The sequence below is a fragment of the Ursus arctos genome, unplaced genomic scaffold (assembly GCF_023065955.2).
Source record: "Ursus arctos isolate Adak ecotype North America unplaced genomic scaffold, UrsArc2.0 scaffold_7, whole genome shotgun sequence".
Classification (NCBI taxonomy): domain Eukaryota; kingdom Metazoa; phylum Chordata; class Mammalia; order Carnivora; family Ursidae; genus Ursus; species Ursus arctos.
In genome coordinates this window covers 51,349,748-51,376,842 of record NW_026623089.1, presented here as the reverse complement: position 1 = coordinate 51,376,842, position 27,095 = coordinate 51,349,748, and the positions used below count along the sequence as shown (strand labels likewise).

General features: G+C 34.9%; 1 protein-coding gene and 1 long non-coding RNA gene across 13 annotated transcripts in view; one reads left to right on the top strand and one right to left on the bottom strand.

The window, feature by feature from the left end:
• LOC130543056 (uncharacterized) overlaps positions 1 to 15,696 on the top strand; it is a 51,709-nt gene extending 36,013 nt beyond the window's left edge. The window contains exon 3 of the long non-coding RNA XR_008958081.1: positions 15,638 to 15,696. This is a non-coding gene — a long non-coding RNA (uncharacterized LOC130543056). The remainder of the gene's footprint in view (positions 1 to 15,637) is intronic.
• Positions 1 to 27,095, bottom strand: part of PPP3CB (protein phosphatase 3 catalytic subunit beta) — a 50,467-nt gene that overhangs the window by 14,963 nt on the left and 8,409 nt on the right. For all 12 annotated transcript variants that reach the window (XM_026504471.4, XM_044386170.3, XM_044386172.3 and 9 more), the window contains exons 2-10: positions 21,436 to 21,636; positions 20,628 to 20,752; positions 17,378 to 17,489; positions 14,920 to 15,065; positions 14,512 to 14,651; positions 14,330 to 14,407; positions 14,128 to 14,222; positions 11,037 to 11,162; positions 330 to 407 (exon numbers count right to left, since the gene is read on the bottom strand). In XM_026504471.4, coding sequence (XP_026360256.2) covers positions 330 to 407; positions 11,037 to 11,162; positions 14,128 to 14,222; positions 14,330 to 14,407; positions 14,512 to 14,651; positions 14,920 to 15,065; positions 17,378 to 17,489; positions 20,628 to 20,752; positions 21,436 to 21,636 — 1,101 coding nt within the window. The remainder of the gene's footprint in view (positions 1 to 329; positions 408 to 11,036; positions 11,163 to 14,127; positions 14,223 to 14,329; positions 14,408 to 14,511; positions 14,652 to 14,919; positions 15,066 to 17,377; positions 17,490 to 20,627; positions 20,753 to 21,435; positions 21,637 to 27,095) is intronic.

Sequence of the window (27,095 nt, the reverse complement as noted above, 5' to 3'; positions counted from 1 at the left end):
CAATGAAACAAAAAGCATTTTTATCCTCCCTTTAAGCAGTGTCCATATTCATGAAGAACCACATTCTTTAGTATTTTCAATTTTCCTTTCCATCTGTTCTTCCAAATTTCCCTTTTCCCAAAATCCATCTTCCCCATACCAATAGAAAAAAAGCAAAATTGCTAAAAAATATCTTAAAATAAGCAGATTCTGAAAAAGTGTCTTGACCCTTATCAAATGGCATAGCCATTTGAGAACAATGACTACATTTTGCGAAAGAATATGTATTGAAGCTGGGCAATTAAAAGATACCATTTCACAATAAAAAATAGTAAAATGAATAATCATACCATCAAACTGGTCTTCACCTTCAGTCATCAGTTCATCATCAGAGCAAATACTCAGAACATTTACCAACATTTCTGTCACTATTCAAAAATGAAAAAAGAAAAAAGAACATTTACATGTTAGCGGACCAAATTCAACTGTCTATATGTATACACACCAATTGTTCATATAACGGTCAAATGATTTTTAACCCACGAAGATATACATTCTGATAGCAAGAATGAAGAAACTAAAAAATACCAAGGTTTGGGGCCCCTGGGTGACTCAAGTCGGTTAAGCGTCCAACTCTGTTTCGGCTCAGGTCATGACCTCAGGTCTTGAGACTGAGCCTTGAGTTGGGCTCCGAGCACAGCATGGAGTCCACTTGGGATTCTTTCTCTCTTCCTCTCCCTCCCTCTCTGCCCTTCCCTCTGTTTGCACATGCTCTCTCTCTCTCAAATAAATAAAATCTTAAAAAACAAACAAACACAAGGTTTTCAAAATGAAAGAAATTCAGTGGATTACAAGTCTGAGAGAAATTCTGTAAAGAATAAGTTTTCAGGTCTCTCAGGGAAAAAAAAAAAAAAAGTCCCCCAGAGATGAATAACATCTAAATGTATATATTTAAATTCTTCATTTATGGATACTGTGTTTCCTTAGACAGTAAGAAAAAACTCACAGCACAATTTCACTGTTTCAAAAAAGTCCCAGAATTTTTTTTTTTAAGAGAGAGAGCGTGAGTGGGGAGGGAGAGAGGGAGGAGGAGAGAGAGAATCCTAAGCAGGCTCCACTCTTGGCGCGGAGCCGATATGGGGCTCAGATCTCACAACCCTGGGATCATGACCTAGCTGAAATCAAGAGTCAGATGCTTAACTAACTAAGCCACCCAGAAGCCCCCAGGGTTCAATTTTTAAAAAACTGACTCTAGCAGGTCCCCTAAAACTTAATTCTTAAGATTACGAATGACTAACAACCTGAACCCATGGTTCTTCCTTAGGCTTACTCCTTTACCATTCTACGTATTTCTCCCTTCTCTTTTCCCTTAGATTGCAGGGTTCTATTCTTTTGGTTTTCCTACATTTCAGACTATTTCCCCCCTAAATTTAGATATTCTCAAGGCTCTCTCTGCACAATCTCTTGGTGGTTTTATATGCTCAATCTCTTGGTGATTCCATCTATAACTATACCGTTTCAAGTATCACCTTCGTGAAGATGATTCCAAGGTCTCTATCATCAGTCTTGACCTCTCCTTCAGTCTCTGATTTCCCTGATGGTTTTACTGCCAACCATCTTAAACTATTTTATATTGTCTATTTCTCCTATTAGAATGAAAGCTTCATAAATGCAGGGTGAAGTTTTGTTTACTATTATACCTCAGAGTCTAGTACAGCGATCGGTACACAACAGGCATCCAATAAATATTTGACAAATGAGTAATTTTAAAAAGAAAGGTATAAGCAAGTTTCAATTAATAAATAAAAATCTCTATTAAATATCAGCCCCTGGATGTCCTAATGATACCTAGAAATGAACACATCCAAAACAAAATTCAATACTGCTCCTATTATTCCTCCTATAAATATATTAATAGCACACCACATGCCAGGCACTGTGCTAAAGCTCGGGGAATCAGATATAAAAGGTCCAGTCTCTACCCTCTGGAAGTCTACCAACTACTAAAGGAGATATATATAAATATATATATATGCACATACATACCGCAGTAAAGTGACGAGCCCTATGCTGTAAATATGCAGAGTTATACAAAAGACCTGCAGGGGAAAGAAAGGCTTCTGGTAGAGGAATCATGCAATAGGAGTTTGTCAGGTGGAAAGGGCAGATAAGGCATTCTAGTCATAAGTTAGAAAAAGTATGAAGTAGTCATTTTAGATCAATGGAACAGAACTAAGAGTCCAGAAATAAAAACCTCACATTTAAGGTCAATTGATTTTTGACAAGGAACCAAAATAATTCAGTGTGGGAAAGAACAGTCTTTTCAACAAATGGTGCTGGGACAACTGAATATTCACATGCAAAAGAATAAAGCTGGACCCCCACTATACACAATATACAAAAATTAACTCAAAATGGATCAAAACGCAGAGCACCTTGGTGACTCAGTCAGTTAAGTGTCTGACTCTTGATTTCAGATTAGCTCAGGTCAGGATCTCAGGGTTGTGAAATTGAGCCCTGTATCAGGCTCTGCACTGGGTGTGGAGCCTGCTTGGGATTCTCTCTCTCCCTCTCATCTGCCCCTCGCCCCCCCCCCCGCCCCCGTCTCTCTCTTCCTCAAAAACTAAAACAAACAAACGAAAACGATCAAAGTCCTAAATATAAAAGCTAAAACTATAAAAGTCTTAGAAGATATCACAGATGAAAATCATTAGTTTGGATTAGACAACAGTTTCTTAAACATGACCCCCAAAACACAAGCAACAACAAAAAAATAAACAGAAATTCATCAAAATTTAAAACTCTTGTGCTTCAAAGGACACCATCAAGAAAGTGAAAAGACAACTCAAAGAACAGGAGAAAATATTTACAAATGATATATCTCATAAAGAACTGACATCTAGAATATACAAGGAACTCTTACAACACAGTGATAAAAAGAAAACCACTTTAAAAATGAACACAAGATTTAAATGAACGTTTCTTCAAAGAAGATAAGCAAATGGCCAATATACTTCAAGGCTATGCCAATCAAACAGTATGGTACTGGCACAAAAAAGACATAGAGACCAATGAAACAGCACAGAAAGCCCAGAAATAAACCCATGCTTATACTGTCAATTAATCTATAACAAAGGAGACAAGAATACATAATAGAGAAGACTGTCTCTTCAATAAATGATGTTGGGAAAACTGGATAGCTACACGCAAAAAAAAAAAAAAAAAAGAAACTGGACCTCTTTCTTAAACCATACACAAAAATAAACTCAAAATGGATTAAAGACCTAAAAGTAAGACCTGAAACCATAAAACTCAACGAAAACAGGCAGCGAACTCTTAGAGATTGGCCTTAGCAATATTTTTCTGGTTCTCTCCTCAGGCAACAGAAACAAAAGCAAAAATAAACAGTTGTGACTGTATCAAACTAAAAAGCTTTTGCACAGTGAAGGAAACCATCAACAAAATGAAAAGGCAACCTACTGAATGGGAGAAGGTATTTGTAAATGATATATCCAAGAGGGGTTAATATCCAAAATATATAAAGAACTCGTACAACTCAACACCAGAAAACCCAAACATTCCCATTAAAAAATGGGCAGAGGACTTGAATAAATATTTTTTCAAAGAAGACATACAGATGGCCAATAGACACATGAAAAGATGTTCAACATCACTAACCATCAGGGAAATGCAAATCGAAACCACAATGAGATATTACCTCACACTAGTCAGAAAGGCTTGTATCAAAAAGATAAGAAACAAGTATTGGCGAAAATGTAGAGAAAAGGAAACTCTCATGCACTATTGGTAGGAATGCAAACTATTACAGCCACTATGGAAAACAGTATGGAGGTTCCTCAAAAAAATAAAACAGAAATACCATATGATCCAGTAATTCTACTTCTGAGGACTTGCCTGAAGAAAACAAAAACACTAATGCAAAAATATATATGCACTCCTATGTTTATTGCAGCATTATTTAAAATAGCCAAGTTATGGAAACAACCTAAGTGTCTTCTGATAGATGAATGGATAAAGAAAATGTGGTATGTATACACAGTGAAATATTACTCAGCCATAAAAAAAAAATGAAATCTTGCCATTTGCAACAACATGGATGGATGTAGGGGATATTATGCTAACTGAAATAAGTCAGACAGAAAAAGACGAATGCTATGTTATTTCACTTATGCATAGAATCTAAAAAACAAAGCAAACAAAAAACAGAAATAGACTCATAAATACAAAGAACAAACTCATGCCTGACAGAGAGGGGATGGGGAATAGGCAAAATAGGTGAAAAGGATTAAGAGGTACAAACTGCCAGTTATAAAAGAAAATACATAACAGGGATGAAAAGTACAGCATAGGGAATATAATCAAGAATAAGCATTTAATAGTGTTCATAATTGTCAAATCACTATGTTGCACACCTGAAACTAGTATATTATTGTATGTCAACTATACTTCAATTAAAAAAAATTTTTCTAATGAACATGGGATTTAAATAAACATCTCTTCAAAGAAGATAAGCAAATGGCCAATAAGCACATAAAAATATACTCAACAGCATTATTCATTAGGGAAATGCAAATCAAAACCATAATGAGATACAACTTCATATCCAATATGATGGTTATAATAAAAAAAATACACAATAACAATGTTGGCAAGAATATGAAAAAAGAATATGAACCATTATACACTGCTGGTGGGACTATACAGCTGCTCTGAAGAACAGTTTGGCAGATTCTCAAAAGGTTAAACATAGAGTTACCATGTGACTCCCAATTCTATACCTAAGGAAAAAAACACATATGTTCATACAAAAACTTGTACATGAATATTTATTTTAGCATTATTCATAATAGTTAAAAAGTGGAAACAATCAAATGTCTTGCTGCTAATAAATGGATAAACAAAATGTGGTAAACAATATCACTCATCATTAGGGAAATGCAAATCAAATCCACAATGAGATGCAACCTACTGAATGGGAGAAGATATTGCAAATGACATATCTGATAAAGGGCTAGTATCCAAAATACATAAAGAACTTATACAATTCAACACCGAAAATACCCCCAAATAATCCAATTAAAAAATGGGCAGAAGACATAAACAAACATTTCTCCAAAGAAGACATCCAGATGGCCAACAGACACATGAAAAGATGCTCAACATCACTCATGATCAGGGAAATGCAAATCAAAACTACAGAAGATACTACCTCATAACGGTCAGAAGAGCTAAAATCAAAACACAAGAAACAACACGTGTTGGTGAGGATGCAGAGAAAAAGGAACCCTCTTGTACTGTCGGTGGGAATGCAAATTGGTGCGGCCACTGTGGAAGACAGTATGGAGGTTCCTCAAAAAGTTAAAAATAGAACTACCTTACTCTACTGAGTATTTACCACCAAAATGCAAAAACACTAATACAAAGGGATACATGCAACCCATGTTTATAGCAACATTATTTACAACAGCCAAATTATGGAAGCAGCCCAAGTGTCCCCCGACAGATGAATGTATAAATAAGTATAAACACACACACACAAATATGTACAATGGATATTATTCAGTTATAAAAAAGAATGACATTTTGCCATTTGCAACAACATGGATGGATCTAGAGACTCTAATGCTAAGCGAAATAAGCCAATCAGAGAAAGACAAATATCATATGATCACGCCCTTATGTGGCGTTTAAGAAACAAAACAAATGAACAAAGGAAAAAAAGAGAGAGAAAAACCAAAACACAGACTCTTAACTATCGAAAATAAACTAATGGTTACCAGACAGAAGGTAGCTGGGGGGATGGGTAAAATAGGTGAAGGCGATTAAGAGTACACTTATCTTGATGAGCACTGAATACTATATGGAATTGTTGAATCACCAAATTGTGCATCTGAAACTAATGTAACACTGTATATTAACTACATTGGAATTAAACTTTTCTTTACCATCCCCACCCAAAATAATTTTTTTTTAAAAAGTGGTATATCCATACAATAGATTACTATTTGGTCACAAAAAGGAATGAAGTACTAATTCATGTCACAACATGGATAAACCTTGAAAACATTATAGAACTAGTCACAAAAGATCACAAATTATATGACTTCATTTACATGAAATGTCCAGATTAGGCAAATCTGTGGAGGTAGAAAATGGATTAATGGTTACCCAGGGCCAGCAAGGAGAGAAAGGAGGAAATGGGGAGTGACTCTTAACGGACACAGTGTTTCTTGGGGAGGATGATGAAAATGTTTCAAAAATGACAAATCACACAACTCCACGAATATACTAAAAACCACTGAACTGTAGGAGTTAAATAGGTTAACTATATGGGATGTAAAGTATATCTCAGTAAAACTGTTATGAAAAAAGACAAAATACGAAGGTATGAAACTTAATTGAGCATAACATATTCAGGAATCGGTTACGCTGTGTTATAGCTAGAACACAGAGACTAAGACAAGAAGAAAAGAAATGAGGCTGAAGAGAAACCAGGGAAGGTCCAAAGACCTTGTGCGACAGGTTAAGGTTTATCTTCAAAGCTATCAGAAGTCATTTGTGAATAATAAATAGTAGCTTTTAAGCATATAGTACTTTTCATCCTCTGAAGGAAAGGCAAGAGAGTAATAGCATAGTAGTAGCCAAGGAAAGATAACAAATAGGGAAAATGTTATTTATCTTTAAAATAAAGATCAGATGGACTTGAACAATTTATAAAAGAACTTAATAGAGTTTGAAGATACAGAAGATCTACAGATGAAGCAAGTTTCCTGAAAAAGTAGAAGCACAATGGAATCCAACAAGTTAGAGGACTAGCCCTGGATAGAAGGGTCACCTCTTCAACAAGACAAGAATTCAAGATGAGTGCAGTTTATAAAGCAGGGGAATAATAAATAGAGAAAGTTCCCACTAGTGGTATATGTTTCCTCTGAGAGTGAGGGAAGTGGCTACAAAAAGAATGTTTAAGAGAAAAAAATTGAATTGAGAATATATCCTAAGAGAAAAGGAAGAAGACTAGTGACACAAAGAATTTTTGGGTACTATGAGAGCCCAGCCAATGCCAGCAATCAAAGGGTGGTACTACTTCATAAGGCTGTATAAATATCTCTAGCAATGCTCTACACCCTGGCTATGAGAATGGAGAAAATGAATGGTTGCATTTACTGGGGCTAAGATTTGTAAGATAAACGAAATAGAAAAAAAAAGTGAGAAAGGAGTTTGAAGGTGAGTTAGGACGAGAGGCAAGGAGGGATCTAAGAAGAAAATGACATGGTCAAAGGCCAAGCAATCCCAATGAAGATCAAGGGCAGCTACAACTGGAGTGAGGGGTTGCTAAAATAACAGGTTTTCATCAGAGAGTGTTAATGGCAATATCATCACCAGACTAAAAATACCCAAGTCATCTTCAACCATTCCCTCCCCTGCAACATGCAATCTTGTTAAGTCTTACAGATTTTACCTCTTTAGTTCTCCCCTGCTCTCTATTTCTAATGCTACCAGGGCTTCATTATATTTCCACTTGATTATGGATGGAGCTTCATAACAGGTCTCCCAGTTTCTACTCTTTCTTCCAGTCCATTTCACCAATTTTTCTAAATTACTATCATGGTCATATTCTGTTTCAGTTGCTTCCCACCATTTATCAAAGTTCCAAATTCTTTGTGTGGTGATCAAGATCCTTATGATCTATCCCTAACTTAACTTTTCATTCTTTTTCTACTACTGTCCTTCATACATCTTAACTGTAAATCAATCTGAACTCCTCAACATTTGTTAGTGGTCTTACGCTCCCTTGCTTTCTGACTCAGGCTTAGTAAGTTCTCTTACCTCGAATTCTCTTGCCCATATCTACCAGCACAATTCCAATTCCACCATTCTTCAAGACTTGGTTCAAATGCTACTTTGATCCCTCCGACAAATATAATCTACCCCTCCTCTCAATTCTTATAAAACTATGTTTCTCTAGGAGCTCTTACCTAATATTACATTTTGTTATCATTATTTTTGTATCTTAAGTCTTCTATTAATCTGCAAAGACCTATATCTTACTTGTGTTTTTGTATCTTTAGTAACTTGAATAAAATAGGTTTTCCAAAAAAAATCTACTAAATGAATAAATCTTACATGTATGACCTTCTATGGAAGATCACACTATTTTGGACCCTCTAGAACAGAGTTCTTAAATTGGGGCCAGTAAAGCTGAGGGGAGTTACCAAATCACTTCAGATCTACAAGCATCCTGAAAATGTTATGTTTATGTACAAATGTACATATACTTGTACATGAATTTTTCTGGGGCAAAAGTCCATAACTTTCATCAGATTCTCAAAAGAGTATGTGTTAAGAAATTAATAAAAGTTTTTGTGTAGTTACTTTAACAATAAGAAAGAGTCCTTACCTTTTAGAGATTCATTCTAAAATATTTATAGCTACAAAAGAAATAGCTGAAATATGACCCAAAATAATTAAAATGTGGGGTGGGGAGTAGTGGATGGAGATATAAATGACACAACATTGGCCATGATTTGATAATTGTTGAAGCTGAGTAATTGGTACACAGCAATTTATCATATTATTCACTCTGCCTTTCTATATGTTGGAAATTTTCCAACATAGGATTTTTTTAAGAAATAAAAAGCCCCAGGGGCGCCTGGGTAGCGCAGTCGTTAAGCGTCTGTCTTCTGCTCAGGGCGTGATCCCTGCGTTCTGGGATCAAGCCCCGCATCAGGCTCCTCCACTGGGAGCCTGCTTCTTCCTCTCCCACTCCCCCTGCTTGTGTTCCCTCTCTCACTGGCTGTCTCTCTGTCAAATAAATAAAATCTTTAAAAAAAAAAATAAATAAATAAAAAGCCCCAGGTGCTCCTGGGTGACTCAGTCGGTTAAGTTAAGCATCCAGCTCTTCATTTCAGCTCAGGTCATGATCTCAGGGTTATGAGATCCAGCCCCACAACAGGCTCCACACTCAGCAGTCTGCTTGAGGATTCTCTCCCTCTGCCCCTCCCCGAACTCATGCACGTGCACCCTCGTGCACGCACACTTTCTCTCAAATAAGTAAATCTTAAAAAAAAAAAAATGCAAAGCCCCTAAAAGGTTAAAACCACAGATTTCATCTAACTTTAGGATTAAATCAGCCTGAGAGGAAGCCTCGGGCTTAGGGTAGTTGCTTCTCAGAGACTATCAGAGTCAAACTGGCTTTTTCAAAGTAGAACAAATGAGATGTTACTTGCAGCTATTCACAACAAAAGGAAATTTTCATTATAATCAAGTAGTTAAGCTATCTAAACAGCTAACAGGTATTAAAATGGAAAAATATGCAAAGAGTTTGAAAAAAATCTTACTGTGCTCAACATTGGTTAGGATTCTATTTGCGTATAATGTTCAAATATGAGCTTCACATTTTTAGAAAGACATGAATAATTTGGAGACAATCCATAGAAAAAAAACAAAACTGGTCAAAAGGTTTGAATACTTCCTCATCTTATAAGATGATTTAGAGTGGCAAACAAAAGAACAATAGATTACTTGGTAGCAGACTTCAAATGCAGGAACAGATAGAAACCTACTGATTCTCCATCTTCACTTATGAAAGATCCACAGAAACTAGATTAAATTTTCTCATCTCTCAAAAGGAGTCAGACTACATGATTATTAAGTTCACTATTAGTTCTAAAATTCTATGGTGTCCTGATTTTTGATAGATGCATTAGTTGAGAAAAGCCATTATCTCTATTTCTTTCCTTGTTTAAACACTCATAGCACAGATATTTAGACTAGTAATAATGAAATATTTCCTTATTGTGGAGGCATTAGTGAATCAAATTAGAAACTATGAAATGTCCGTTTTCCTCCTTATCCTCCCCTTTCTTTCCACCCCCCACCCCACTTATATTACATTAAAACAGTTGAGTTGCAGTCTAGCCTGAAGGCAGGAGAATGAGCAAGATGAATTCTTAAATTCCCTTTAGCCCAATGATGCTATGATTGAACTATTTCTCATATACCAAAGATAGAAGGTTATAAGTGTAATGCATCCCTTGCACCTAAGCCCTTTACTGGCCCCCTTCTCGAATGCTACAGTGGGTAATTCTATCTCCATATTAACTTAATGTTGACCTACTGAGTAAATGATGAAGGCCAAAGTCAATCTTAAAAAATCTGTTTAACGTACACAATTTAAGTATTAACTCTGTATTTTAAAACCCAAAATTGCATTGACAGAAATAACATATCCCAAACAGGAACATTTTGTAACATAGAAGAGGTGGGAAAAAATTGAGAGGGATATAGAACAAGATGTTTTACAATCATGTCTGTATTCTCATACTCTTATTTTCCACATACGGAAACTGAGGCATTGCCTTGTGGAAAAATTAACACTAAAATGGAAAAGAATGTGATGAAGTAAGGAAATCCTAAGAATTCTATACAACTAGGAAAAAACACCAAAATTTCTTAAATAGCATTTATGTTCTCTTAAAAAGCCTATTAAGTATATACTAATATTATTATTATTGGAAATTATCAGAAAGCATTACCACTAAATTTGTATACATATTTTTTATAAAGGAGAAGAAATATTAGGTTTGAACCTGAACTTCTCTTTATCATTTTTCTCAGAGTATAGAACCGCTGTGACTAACACTGCCCAAAACTAGGGCTATTAAATTCTCCCATAAATTACTCTGACATCACCCAAAAGTGGTGTTAAAATGTGCAAAAGTGTCCATCCCAAACCAAAGCTATCCCTCCATTCCTTCATAGAAGATTTAAGCTAAAGAAAAACAGAGAGAAAACCCAACAGCTGAAGACAACATCAGGCTATTTATAAGTCTTCTCCCAGTCCCCCAGACACCCTCACACGGGGGCTATAAACAGCTAACCAAAATATCTTTGAGGCTCTCATATCCACACCCACTGACACAAGTAGAGCTGAACCCACAGTGAAACTAGACTTCAGTTTCCTTTGGCAAGTATTTGCCTCCAATAGTAAACTGGAGTAAATGTGACAGTAATAAAACATTAAAAAAAAATCATACCTTTTTCTCCAACAAATGGTAAAGACCATGTGAAGACATCCATAAAATTGGGCAACCAGTAAGGATGTGGAGAACAGTTAAACTGTCGAATATTCATCACATTATTTTCATACTTTAATACAGCAGCTGTAAGATAAGTTTGAATGTGAATGTAACAATTTGTCTTTAGCTCCAAAACTCTAAAACACATAAAAGCAAAAAAATACTGTTTTAAAGGGGTGGGGAATCAAGGTGTGAGTTGAATGAGGACTAGTAGAGGGAGATAGGAACTAATTTTTAGTAATAACACATTTTTGTTTTTAACAGACTTTTATGTAGAGCATAGTCAGATCTATAATTATTATTGAAATTTCTAGATTTCTAGAATGTTTGTTTTACTTTATAATTCAATGAGGAACATGCACTTTTACTATATCCAAAATTGTGAAAACTCAATTTTTAGAGGAAACACAGAATGGCAATGAGCAATTTTCTAGGTTTAAAAGTTCATACAAATTGGAGGAATTTAAGAAGATCTTTTTAGTTACAGACAACCTGAAAAGGATAGCTGATGGTAATGAAGCAAAAAACAAAAACAAACTCAGAAAAAAAGCAGTTCTTTACGACTGTATGAATGTATTTATTTCATTTAATATGGGAAATCAAGTGAAACTACTAAAAAGAAATATTTTATTTCATTTAGAAAAAAATTCCATTAAAATACCAAAAAGAAAATACTATAACCAAATAACCCAAAGGTAACATACTCATCTCAATTTCAGGTATCTTTCTAATGTTTCAATATGTTAAAAAAAATAATATCTTAAATTAACTACATAGATTTCAGTCACTGGTTATATTATTTTATGGAATACTGGGTTCAATGGGCTAGATTTCAATCTAAGCTCCAGCACATACTAGCTTTGCAATGCTTGGTAAATTATTTAACTAATCTGTTTCTCATTTATAAAATAGGACTAATATGTCCATCCTGACTACCTCAGAAGTTTGTTTTATGATCAGAGAATATATTTCACATGAAAGTATATAAAAAGTATAAAATGCTCTGTAGATATTACAATAATTATGTGGCTACTTTTTTCCCATTTTAATGAAAAGCACAAAAATGCAGACATAGAATTTCAAGATTTGAGATTCTGGCTAATACAAAATCACAAGTAATATGCTTGTTTCCCTTATGAAATAAAAGTATTTTAAATTTAGCCTCAGAAATTAAGGAATGATACCAAGTTTTCACCTTTAGAACGAGAGAGAGAAAGAATCTAGAAAATTGCCTTACAGATGAAATGAAACATTACAAACATAACCATACCATGTAAGCACTCAAATCACTAACACTATGTACAGACTAATAATTACTAAGAGACATTTGATTTTGACAAGACAGATTCAATGGTTTGAGTTTCTCTTCTGAACACTCAGAAAAGTGATCCCTTAACCCCCTAAATCAAACTATCAGAGGACAACCAATAAGATAATAATCAACTGAGCACTGAACAGTAGGTCCTGTAATCCTGACAAGGGGAGGTCACAGGTGAGGTATTAGACCACTGGTAGAAAGTTAAATGTAGCACTCCATTGTGTTCTTAAGAATGGAGTCAAAACTGGTGATGGGTAGTAAGGAGGGCACATATTGCATGGTGCACTGGGTGTTATACGCAACTAATGAATCATCGAACTTTACATCAGAAACCAGGGATGTACTGTATGGTGACTAACATAATATAATAAAAAAACATTAAAATAAAAAATAAATGAAAGTGTAAACTGAAAAAAAAAAAGAATGGAATCAAAACTTAGATACATTCTCCTCAAAAATGAAGCCACATACCATTAGGTAACCTCTCTAGAAGTTCTGAAATTTATAAACCAAACTATAATTTAAAAGAATATTTTAGCACTGGCATAATCCTTAAATGCTGCACTGATACTAGCTTCTGAAGACGAGCAACTCAGTCAAGGTAAGGTTTTTTTGGTAATTAATACAATATTAAGTTTCTGTAACATATTCTGTATCAAAGTTATATGGCATGTTACCATTTGATTTTAGGCAAACGTTTTAATCTTTTAACCATCAACTGCAATAAAAAAAAAAAAACTCTTCTGTTCCTCTTTTGAACTCCATGACCCATATTTAGCAATGACCTCATTATCTCTCTAATACTTTTAAAAGTCTTTAACCTTCTGTTCTTTCCTCCTGGCACATATGCTCCAGTGACCCTGGAAACTATGGCATAGTCAACTGAATTCCAGACATGTCAAGACAGAATAGGAGATGGCTTCTTAATTTCCTCTTCTGAAATTGTGCACTACATAAACATACCCAAGCTCATCTTCAATTTCCTCGGCACACACTTAACTAGATTAAGATCCTTTGGCATTATCTGTCAATAAGTTATGTTCAAAGTTAAATGAAACCAAATTATTATAAACAGATCAAATCTGGACAGAAGGAAAGGGAATAGAAACTGGTGGAACAGGAGGTGAAGAAAAAAGATGTAAGAAAAAGGAAGAAAGAACAGTAAAAAGAAAAGAAAGGGAGGAATATATCCCTGAAAGGAGGTCAGAATAAACTGATCAAAGAAGGTTCAACTATTAATCTTCAGGGGGCAATGATAAGACTGTTGAGGTAAAAGCAGGGAATAAGAAAGGGAAAGAGAACCTAGATCAGTGAACACAGAACAAGGAACATGATAAACTAAATTAACTATACAGTGCAAATACACGAAATGGTCAAGCAGCGGCAGCAGCTTTATGCAAACAAGAAAACATTCTCTTGATTTTAAGGGGAAAGATTTAAGAAAGGGGAGTTTGAGAAAATCATGTTTGGTTTCTTGACTAAATTCAGAACATTTTTTTATAAGATAGCTTCTATGAGTGCCAAGTCATAGAATGGTTACATATGATTTAAGTTTCACATTTTGGATTTTTATTTCTTATTCTCTCCCCTCCCTTATATCTTACACTTTTTTATAATGAGATTTGGATAGTTACAGTTTCAAACAATGCCTCTTTTCTATTATTTTCAAAAAAAAATAAGTCAATTAAAATGCTAAGTTGTTTAACAATTTTTTTATCAACAACATCTTACCTTTATTATTGTAGACATCTAAGTAATTAGGTGCCGAAAAAATTGTTATTAATGAAGGGAACCCTGTAGTTTGACTTTTTCTGTACATTCTATAGCTGTAAAACAAATAGCTTAATATGCATCGTAAAGCATCAATCATGGAGTTACTAAGTTTGATTTGTACATAAGGTGTTAATTTGGGTCAGGGAAACAGAATTCTTACCCTGCATCTTGAGCTTCATGAGCTCTAATAATCGATAACAAATTATTGTTTTGCAAAAATTCACACACTGCTGGATAGCTGTGGGGGGAAAAAAGTAAATTAAGTAAAATAATGGTTTTCTATATGAAACATATGCTATTTTAACAACTAAAATGTGTTTAATCTTGGATATTTTTCCTTACTTATAAAAATAAGAACATCCTCGAACTGTATTGTGACTAAAATGTTCCTGTGATTTTTCATTTCCAAAATCTTCAGAAGGATCGGACCATAGCAAGTCACACATTGGTCCAAATGCAGGTGGCTCTTTGAATCTATCTAACTGTGAAAGAAAGAAAAGAAAGAAACAAAGAACAGAAATAACTTGTCAAAAAGTGAGAATAGAATGGACACAGGAAAGTGGTACCAACTTCGAATACTGTCCATACTACATTGTTCTGAATGGTTAGAAGATATTTACTTAAAATATCAGTATATTAATTTTTACCATTACCTAATCTTGGCAGTGAAGAGAAGTCTGAAGCTTCTACTCTCCACCCAACGAAGTACTATAAATAGGAATCGACCTTGGAACTACAATATATACTCACTCTCCTAATATCATCCAGTGTGTGTATTTCTGGTGAAAGTCCACCATGAACACAAAGAAATTGTTGATTTAAAAGTGCAGCAAGAGGCAGACTATCAAAAGCTTCCATACAAGCTTCATAGACTCTTTCTGAATATTTAATTTTACCTAGAAAAAGAAAAAGTAATTGATAATCACATTACTAGCTGATCATTTTGAAGATAGATACATACGTACATAAATTGACTACTGAAACCAAGCCAAGAAAACTATAGACACAGAAACAGCCAAGTGGTAGCCAGGGGTTGACAGTGGGTATTGGGGTGATTATAAAAAGGCAGCAAGAAGGAATTTATGAGATGATGAAACTTTGGTGGTGGGCAGTTCTGGTGGTGGTGGGCAGTTCTATGCATTTGTCAAAACTCAGAACTAAACACTACAAAGAGTGAATTTTATTGTATACAATTTTTTTTTAAAAAGGCAAGCATCTTGCCCTATGAGAATCAATAAAATAGACAGTATCATTGGTCTTATGGAGACAAAATATTTGCATCTCTAAATTTACTTTGGATATGCAGCAGATCATCATAAAATATTACTTAAAATAAATAAATCAAATCTCTAAAAAAGAGCTCAACCCTTTACCTTTATAGGCCAAGTAAGCCTAAATTAGAACTATACTTAAAGCTTAGTTTTAATACTTTATTTTATTCTAAGAGTCAGTGACTTTGTTGTTACAGGCAAGACGACTACATCATCACAGCAAAACTCAAGGTCCACCCAATTAAAAAAAAGAAAAGAAGATATCTCATTCATGGGGCGCCTGGGTGGCTCAGTCGTTAAGCATCTGCCTTCGGCTCAGGGCGTGATCCCAGCGTTCTGGGATTGAGCCCCACATCAGGCTCCTCCGCTGGAAGCCTGCTTCTTCCTCTCCCACTCCCCGTTTGTGTTCCCTCTCTCGCTGGCTATCTCTATCTCTGTCAAATGAATAAATAAAAAATCTTACAAAAAAAAAAGAAGATATCTCATTCATATACTGGAAGAACAGAGGGGTTCCTGTAGTCTACAACAAATGCTTAAAATGGACAGTGAAGCATGAAGCCAAAATAACACAAGAAAGACAAAACTCCACCAAATCCAACTGTCATTTACTTTTAAGTAGATTATCATACACATCCCTGTGCTCCTTTATATCTTTAAAATTCCTGGCTATTTTAAGTTTTTGCTGCAATTTTGGTGGGTGGTTTATTAATTATCTAAAGAAAAAAAAAAGAGCTTAGTTCCTTTCCCCCTTTTTAATATTGTAACATTCAAATATGAGAAAATCTGGGTCGCCTGGGTGGCTCAGTTCATTAAGCGTCTGCCTTTGGCTCAGGTCACCCTGGGATCCAGTCCCACATGGTGGGGGGGGAAGGTCCCTGCTCACAGGGTGTCTGCTTCTCCCTCTCCTTCTGCCCCTCCCGGTGTTCTTTCTCACTCTCTCTCTCAAATAAATAAATAAAATCTTTAAAAAAAAAACCCACAAATATGAGAAAATCTATGTCTAGCAACAAGATGTTCTAAACTGGTAGTCTGCTAACAGATCTGTTTTCCAGCACTGTGGTTTAATAAGAATTTTAAATTGATTGCTTTTAGGTCAAGTATGTACTTTCCAGGTCTCATCTTTTATTCACTTATTATTTTATTTTTTACTATTTTATTATTCTTATTATATTGTTCATAACCTATTCATTTAGGTTACCCACCTGATCCTTGAGATTATATGACTTTGCGCCCTCTGCCATTACTCACCACTATATTTTTCTCCTTTTACTGGAAGTCTCTAGTAATACGATCTTTACTGGATCATGTTTGAGTCTCCATAATTCCAAAATTATTTCTATTTTTAGAACTTAACTCTAAGACTTAATATAGTCGTGAATATTAACTCAATAAGCACACAGTTAAGAGGTGTGAAAAAAGGTCAAATACTGCTCTATATAATATTGTTGCTTCTGGTTATTAGATTGCCATTGCCACAACAATTTAAGAGAGAAATGGGGTAAACACTGTAGGTTAAGAATTTCAATTCATTAATAGCATGTTTGAAACAATCTGCAATGATGACAGGATGAATAATTTAAGAATCTTCATGGGAGAGCTTCAATATTGGGGGAAAAAAAATCTCCAATGCAAAAACAATTTTTTTCCTTTTGGTTTTTATTCTTCCTATTACAAAAAAAATCACTTAAACATTAAAGCTATATAAAAAACTCAAAATCATTTCTAAATATATCTATAAAATCAAACAATAGGAAACACTGAAATGAAAACATCTGGATAAAACATCATTAAACGAGAACTCTCTGACAATAATCCTCAAAGCTTTATATGTTTGGACCCAAAATCCGTTCTTGTATGTTACACTGTAAAGTCTTACTACCCGTATCACTCCACAAGAATACTGAGGAAATGAAAATATTTCTCATGACAGTACTCACATTCCTGCTTAAAGGTAAAATATTCAGTAAGGTGTCTGCATTCATGATTGCCTCTCAGAAGAAATAATGTGCTTGGGTACAGAATCTTCAGGACCCATAAATATAAGACACACTGCAAAAGAAAACATTTTGACTGAATTTATCTTTTATTTTTATTTAACTAAGTTGTTTCATATTTGCTCCTTTTCCTCTAACCCTATTGTCCTTACAATCTCTATTATTCTTTACTACCTTTTTCTCTTTGTCCTTTACTAAAATATAAGCTCCATGAAATCAGGGACTTTGTCATCTTATTGACTTCTCATTCTCCACTCCTAGAAAAGTACCTAGCAAACAGCAGAAAAGTAATAAATATTTGTTGAATGAATGAGTTAATCTATTTAATTACTTTAGATTTACAGATTGTTTGCTATAACGATAATTAGCAGATTGGTGTCCTTCTTAGGTATATCAATAAATAATAATGTCAAAAATAATAGCATCAACCATTTATTGAGTACTTACAATGTATCAAGTGCCATGTATTTAATACTCCTCGTTTATTCCTCAAACAACCCTATGAAGTATGTAATATTATCTCTATTTTACAAACAAGGAAACTGAAGCAAAGAGTTCAAGTAACTTGTCTGAAATCACAAAACTTTTAAGTAATGGAGACAAGATTCTGATCCTCTGATCTTAAGCATTATGCCATGCTGCCTCATGAAGGCAACAGCCATGTTTTATGTTTATTTTGTTGGTTATGTTTGTTGCCTTACATGAGGTAGATGTTTATTTCCTAAACTGATTCAAAGAAAGTATAATTTTTTAAATAAGAATATTAAAGCAAACAGTGTAGCAGATGCTTTTCTCTAAATAGATTTATATTATTTTTTTAAGACTTATTTTTAAGCAATCTCTACATCCAACGTGGGGCTCAAACTCACAACCCCAAGATAAAGAGTCATATGCTCTACCGACTAAGCCAGCCAGGCACCCCTCTAAATAGATTTAACATAAGAAACTCACATTTTACTTATTTGGTTAAAAAAAAGGAAATCAGGGGCACCTGGGTGGCTCAGTCGGTTAAGTGCCCAACTCTTGATTTCAGCTCAGGTCATGATCTCAGAGTCATCGACTCGACGAACCCCAAGTTGGGCTCCATGCCTGGCATGGAGTCTGCTTGGGATTCTCTATCTCCCTCTGCCTCTGCCCCTCCCCCTACTCATGCTTATACTCTCTCTCTCTCTCTCTCAATTAAGAAATAAAATCTTTAAAAAAAAAAAAAGAAAGGTACTTCAATATGGAAATTAGCTTGGTTTATAGAATTATATACAAAAAGAAAACACTTTATTTTTAACAAGGAGTATTAAAATGTGTAACTATTAACACCTTCATTTTATTCACAAGGAAAAAAAGAAATTAAGCCAGGGAAATACTTAATAAATTCTACCTCTCTTTTTTGCTTATTTTGATTCTTTATTATTTTCCTTTTGTAACAATAAAATCTATTGAGTCAGCCACAAAACACCCTAATACAAGGACATACATACCAATATGCTTAGTTACCAATAAGCTTCCTAAAATCGTTCATTTTATTGTTTTTGTCAAAGTCCCCTATCTTTTTTTTAAGAAGGGCCATTTTCTGGTTTCCCTGAAGCTCTGAGGAAAGTTTGAGGTGAATGATGATGAAACTATGAAAAAAGGAAGAACTCAGAGGTAACAAAATTCCTTAGGGAATTTGAGTGGCCAGAGCCCTGAACTCCTTTCCTCACTACAAATCCTAGCATACCTGAGAAAGGAGGTTAAAAAATACTGGAGAAAGGGATATAAACAACAGGAACCAGCATGGAAATTCACCAGGTAAAGATTCAATTATCTACTCGGAAAGGTGGTTAAGAGTACAGGCTTAGGAGGCACCTAGATGGCTCAGTCAGTTAAGTGACTGACTTCTGATTTCAGCTCAGGTCATGATCTCAGGTCATGAGATGGAGCCCCGTATCAGGTTCCATGTTCAGTGCAGAGTCTGCTGGAGATCCTCTCTCTCCCTCTCCCTCTGCCCTCTCCCCTGCTTGCTCTCTAAAAACAAAAATAAATAAAATATTTTAAAAAATAAAAAGAGTACAGGCTTAGAATAAGACTGGCTGCACTGCTTACTAACAATGTGTCCTTGGGGAAGCTATTTAACTTCTCCAAGCCTCAGTTTCCTCATCTATAAAATGGATAAAATAACAGTACTTACCTCATAATGTTGTGAGGATTTAATTAATCAATGTGTGTTAAGTGCTTAGGATATGCTTGGAACATAGTAAATACTCAACACAAGTATCTATTAGTAGAGCTTTTATTCAGCAATTTTACCTCCAAGAATCTGTCCCACAGAAATAATTTAGCAAGCATGCAAAGATGTATAAATAACCTGACTCACTGAAGCATCATTTGTAATGGCAAAAAATTAGGAATACCTTAAGTATTTAACAATAATTAACTGTGGTTTGTTTATTCAAAAGAATACAATGTGGCTACTAAAAATACTATAAATTTATATATACTGACCTGGAAAGACATCACAGTATACAGATATATAAAAAAAAAGCAAGTTACAGAACATTATGATATGGCCACATTTTCATTAAAAAAAAAAAAGAAAGAGAAATGCATATATTAGAAAATACAAATAGTTCTATATTTGCCTTATTTTATTTATATAATTAGAGAAATAAAAGGAGCAAAAAGAACTATGTGCTGTTAAGTAATGATGAACAGGTCATTTTAATGCCTCTTAAGTTTTTTAAAAGAAATGAATACTTCCACAACACACAAAAGACTTGGTTCTTAATAGCTATAGAAGCTGGAACAGAAGCACTAGGGTTTAAGCAATAAAAGCATTATTGTATGTTTTATTTAATCAGAGAAAATTCAATTAATCTTTTTTCACATGGGGTAATGCCTTTAGGGGCAAGAGAGATAAATAGCACTAGCTCCTTAGGGCCACTAGATAACAGGACAATAAAGAACCCTCAGTTTACATTTAATTCCCACTGGGAAAAATGGCAATTATAATTGCATAAACAGAGTAATACAAAGAAAATAGAATAGTTTGAAAGGCAGAAGAGAATAAGTAGCAGTTTTAGCTAAAAACTTCAGAATAGCAGAGGTATTAAAAAGAACCCAATATAGGTACTTTAAGGAACTTATTTTACTAGGAATTAATGGAAATCATCTATGGTAACACTTACAAGCAAATCAAATGATAGTATATGATTATTACCTCTATACTAAAATAACCTCTGTCCACATAATCACCAAGAAAAAGGTATCGTGTATTAGCAGGTGATCCTCCTACTTCAAAAAGTTTCATCAGATCAAAAAATTGGCCATGGATGTCACCACACACTGAAACAAGAAGATTATTAGATATGAAAAAAAACCTCTGAAATAACAAATTTTACTTAAATTCTAATTTCTTTTACATAAGAAATAATGTAAATTCTATCAAGAAAGGTCTCAGCAGGAAATCAGAATCTATGAAGAGTCCTAATAGGGATAATGTGTACCCAAGTGTTCATGTGCTCAAGATCTAGAACAAGATATAACAAAAATAATGAAATTTGTAGTCAGTGACAAAATTTTCACCTAAATTTATAAAGCTCCTCTTTAGGAAGCCAAGCATAGGTCTCAGGATTACAAAAATTATAATAGTGGCAGTAAAATCTCCATCCTAATGCAATACTTTCTATTGACTGCTATGTTGACGCTGAGGTATTTGCCTCTAATAATTGAAAGCAAAGTAAATAAGAATTTGTTGAATCAAATTGAATTATGGCCAACACAACTGATGAAACCTTCACAAAAGCATACTAGACCAACTTCTGCACTCAGGTTACTAAAGATCATGTTTATTCACTGAAAACAAGCAAAAACCAAAAAAATTACAAAAAATAACTTCAAAATTCATGATAATGTCTTTGTAATATTATTTTAGTATACCACAGATTGGAGAGTAAACGGTCTTATATCCAAGCAACTAAATAATGGTATAATCAAAAAAATAATATCCAAAACATAAACAAGTGTACCTGTAATTGGAGCCTCTACTTCTATCATGGTTTTCTCTCTCCGAAGGATGGCAGCACCCTCATTGATAATTCTAAGTGCAATTTCTTCATCTACCCGACCTTCTTTTACTAAGTGGTTCTTCAGAACATCAACCCTGGGTATCCCATCCATATCAAATACTTCTTCAGATGTCAAGCGATGTGTCGGGGGGAAAGGTACAGCTGCAATTTTTTTTAATTAATAAAAAATAAATCACTATTAATACATAACAACTAACCAATGAATCTAGGTAAATAAGAGTAAAACCTGAAAAGTTGGAGTTTTTATTTCTTCTTTATTTATTGGATAGAGGTGTTAATATTTTTAAAGGGTTTTTTAAAAAGTAATCAAATTATACTTTTATTAATCTATATATAATAACATGTTCTTTGTTGAGAATTATTAGAGAAATGAACTGCCTCAAAAATTAAAAGCTCTTTCAGGGTAACTAAAGTTTTCTCTAAGCCATTACATTTTTTGGCAGAACTCACAAATCATATTATACACTCTTTACCTTAATGAAGTACAATAAATGTAAACTTACTACCACATAAGCCTGAATAGAAAGAAGTCCCAAATATAAGGTGAACTACCATGTTTCTAAGAAAGTTAAAAGTGATGTTTTCTGGCCAACTTAAAAAGAAACTTTTAGAGATATAGATAAAACAGTCAAATACTTATACAATTTAAATTAATTTAGATGCACATATACATTTAAAACATTAATAAATCATGAAAATTTTGAAATACTGCTTTTTCTCCTACCTCCATGTTTCACAAAACACTTTCATTCAAAATCTTTATGCACATCTTTGACATCAGTGTATTCCTTATCTTTGGAGTCATTTTTGAGTCATCTAACACTCTTTTCAAAGGCAAATCATCTTCACTTCCATTTAAGTTATTTCATATAGCACTTTTTGAATATACATAAAATGCTATCACTGCAAATTTATCCGAAGTCATACTTCCCATATATATTAATTACCAACTGTACTCTTTAAAACTGATATTTGTTATATGGAATGGAAAACTATAAGGTCTATTTTCAATAGTATCTAGCAAAATTTGGGGTCACATACCTAGGAAAAATTACTATATACCTGTTAAACTTATTAGATTCCTTTTTCGCAGACTCCAACAAGTGACTTCATTATACATTGAAATCAGTTAGAAGTAGTTTTAGGCTCTTTACCAAATAGCACTTTGTTTTTCAAAATAAAGAAAGCAATAGAGAAATTTAGAGTAAGAGTCTATATATAGACTCAAATTAAGGCAGCCCTCTCTTTTCAGAAATAAAAATTGTTTTAGAAAAAACTCACTTTATATTTGGACATACAGTATATAGTATTTTCTTGATGTTTCAGAATCATCATTGTAATGATCAATTATTATATAGAAGACTGGAAATGTATAGGACCAACTGCTTCTTCACATTTCAACTTAAACAAAAAAACTAAATAGAGGAGCCTGGGTTAGAATTATATCAATGACCTGAGAAACAATCACAAATAACCATGTTCCATTTTACCAGGAAAACAAATCAGGAAGAACTCAATACTTTAGAAGTGAGACAAGAACTAAGGCAGAAGGCTGTCAACCGATTCTAAAAGGCTTTGAAATTGCCAGTCCCTCTTGCTTTCTTCGACACTCAGTAAAATAAAATTTGAACTTCCTTATTTTGTCTTCATTAGAACATATTAATACCCACTACTTTTCACTACATTTAGAACAAAGCATTAAAATACATTTTGTTCCCCCAAATATAGTATGTCCAGATTCTAATAAAAAAAAACCCTCTGTTAAAGTATGCTTTTCTCTAGCCAAAGATTAAACAAACCAAATTTGCCCCTATCAGTAAACCAACTGTTTAAAAACTACAGATTTTAATAACAGATTATTAAATAAATCACAAGTTACTTTGGACATCATAAAAATGAAAAGTTTAAATACCTTTTTTTTTTTTTTTTTTTTTAAGATTTTATTTATTTATTCGACAGAGATAGAGACAGCCAGCGAGAGAGGGATCACAAGCAGGGGGAGTGGGAGAGGAAGAAGCAGGCTCATAGCGGAGGAGCCTGATGTGGGGCTCGATCCCATGACGCCGAGATCACGCCCTGAGCCGAAGGCAGACGCTTAACCGCTGTGCCACCCAGGCGCCCCGAAAAGTTTAAATACCTCTTAAGTACAAATTTTTGCGATTAAGATGGAATCATATTTTTCTCATCGGGTCAAGAGAATTTTTTTATCACTCTATTCAGGAAAACAGATACTGTTTAAGATCCTGCATTCAAGATTATGTACGCTTTCTAATAATCAACAACATAATTCTACCACTGGCTGAATTCTATGCAAAATACAAAACTTCCTAAAAACCCAACTGGGAGACCACTTCCCATCCTCTCAACTCAACCAGTCACCAGTGTTACTTCATTCTTTCATGTACATTGTGAATGATCCACTGCAATTCACACTGAGGTATTGCCCTCTTTAACAAATAGCCAGGTCTTTATTCCTCTGAAAAAAAGCATACATTGCCTTCATGCTCATGGGTAAGTCATCTATAGACCTATGCTTTTCCACTTCTTTTCAACTCAAGGCATGCTTTTTTTTTTTTTTAAGATTTTATTTATCCATTTGAGAGAGACGACACAAGTGGGGGGCACAGGGCAGAGGGAGAGAGAGAAGCAGACTGCCCGCTGAGCAGGGAGCCCTGAGATCGTGATCTTAGGCGAAAGCAGATGCTCAACATTCAACCCATTCAACCGACTGAGCCACCCAGGTACCCCAAGGCATGCTTTTACATTTCAAGACCAGCTGGGATACATTTTAAGGAATGTATACAGGTGGAAGGGTGAAGAAATGCCACCATAAATTAAAGTAGATGAACACTACAGAAGATCAGTGTTGTTCTAACAACACAACACTGAAAGTAGAAAATGAAGTTTCTAAAGAGTACCTTTTAGTATGTCAGTACATAAGAAAAGGCATGCAGAAAGATATAAGAGGAAAAAAGCATGTCCTCTTTGGAGGCAGGATAAAAGAGCTATGGCAGGTGATCTAACCAGGCAAAAGAAAGCCAACCAAATAGGATTTAGCCTAATGGGGGTCAATTATTGACCCTGCTGGCCAAGAGAGTTAAAAATGTTTTTTTCATCAAAAATTAATATTCTCAGCTACTACTATTCTTTGCAATTCCTAAGGCACTTCAAAGCATTCCCATCTATTTTCAGGCTTTTAAATGGTTTTTCTTTTTATTTCTTTTTTTTTTTTTTTAAGATTTTATTTATTTGACAGAGAGAGAGAGCCAGCGAGAGAGGGAACACAAGCAAGGGGAGCCCAATGCGGGCTCGATCCCAGGACACTGGGATCATGACCTGAGCTGAAGGCAGACACTTAATGACTGAGCCACCCAGGCACCCCTCTTTTTACTTCTAATTCATCTTCGGTCACTGATTCTTGCTTTTCTAGGATTTTCTTCCTGTATATTTTTTTCTCATTTTCATTTTTTAAAAGATTTCATTTATTTATTTTTGCACGTGTGCACCCACGAGGGTGGGGAGAGAACTCTCGTGTGTGCGCGCGCATGCACACACAAGAGGGGGTGGGCAGAGGGAGAAGTAGATTCCCCTCTGAGTAGGGAGTCCAATGCAAAATTTGATCCCATGACCTTGGGATCATCACCTGAGTGGAAGGTAGACACTTAACCGACAGAGCCCACCCAGGTGCCCTCTCCTTATTTACTTTCAGATATTTTTCCTACTCCTCTATATTTGTGATAGGGAAAAACAGAACATAAATATATGTAAATGTAATGTAAAGGGTCAATAACTGAAGTGGCTAAAAAGGAGGATTAGCTGGAATAAGCTAAAGAGCTACAAAATAATCTCAAATCACTAAGTTTCCAACACTAGAAAACTTGATTTGGTAGTATTCATTTTGACCGAACTGTTCTGTTGGAAAATTTCCTTTAACCCAAATTTCGGAAAGAAGCACATATCTGTATGGTAATCAATAACATTCACAAGTTAATGTAAAGTGGCTAAAAAAAAAAAAAAAAAAGTCTAAACTCTAAAGCAGGTCTTAATTTAGGCAGCTGGAAAAATAAACCAGGGATACATATTGATCAGGGATGGGGAAGGGCCCAGATACTACTTTTTCTACTACTGGGTAAGGAATCCTAGAAATTAACTAAACTTGTTCCCCAACTCCAAGCAAAGGCTACAAATTACTAGCCCCATGAGGCCATCAACACCTAATGGAGTGCCTGCAGCCTATGCCAACTGAACAACTTAGGTGGGCCTCTCATCATTACCATTATTGGCAACTATCCAAATAAAGTCCCTCCTGTCATCTATATTTCTGAATTTATCTCTGTATTTCTTTTACACCATGCTATCGCTGGCAGTTCTCCTCCCTCTCAATCCTTTTCATTTTGAATTCCCATTATATATTTTTTAACTCACCCCTCTCCCCCTGTACACACACACACCCTCTTCAGATCTTCATGTAATGTTATCATTTCTCTAGCTTAAAGAAATCTTAGTTACCCTGAAGGACAGCACTTTTCAAACACTTTTTTCAAAACGGATGCTGCCCATTTTTCTACACTCCACTACTCTTACCAGAGAGGGCTTTGGTCTTAGTGCAGCTCCACATTACCACTTCCAATTTCATCACTCCAACGAAGAAAAAAAATATCTTCTCCTTGAGGTTCATGCCTTCCAGCTACCTTATCCTTGTCCCTGCCATCTACTAAATTTCTAGTCATCTCTCACATGCAACTCCGGTTCCTGGCTTGCAAGCCTTCTCCACTCAATTCCATCATCGATGTCCATGTGGGATGATCTACGTAAAACTTAGGAACTGAGATGTTCTTCAGTTCCTCAGCCTTGGCTGTAATTATTGCTCTGCCTCTGAAATTCTGAACTCCAATCTCTCACTCCATGATTAAAACCTCCTATCCTTCCAGTTCTGCTCCCATTACTCCATCTGTTCTTCAATTTATCAAGAGACTGGAGGGATGCCTGAGTGGCTCAGTCTGTTAAGCAACTCGTGATTTCAGCTCAGATTATGATCTCGGGGTCCTGAGACTGAGCACCATGTCAAGTTCGGAGCTCAGCACAGAGTCTGCTTATCCCTCTCCCTCTGCTCCTACTCCCACTCACTCTCTCTTTCTCTCTCTCTCTCTAAAATAAATAGATAAATAAAAATCTTTAAAAAAAAAAAGAAACAAAGAAAGAAAGAAACAAAGAAAAAGAAACTGGCAGCCCCTCCTTATCATCCTCCCTTCTGGATACCCTTGCTTCTTACAATTTTAAAGGTATTCCATCATCCACGCACTTTTTAAAAAAACATCTTAAATTGTTTTGCCCTTTTGTCCTATTCTACCTATAAGGGAAAATTGCAATTCTTGGATTAGTTGGCTTCTAAACTTGGGTGCTTAGTATAAAGTCATCAAAATGGCCCAGTGCTACTACAAATTCAGTGTCTTCAACTTAGTCATGTGCATTTCTCACCAATCCTATTAAACATTCTCTCTCCCATGCTCCTCAGTGATTTCAAATGGTCCCCTCTTTCCTGAACCCTTCACTCAACTTTATCTCTTACTCAGTTATCAACTTTGGGTCCAATTTCAGAA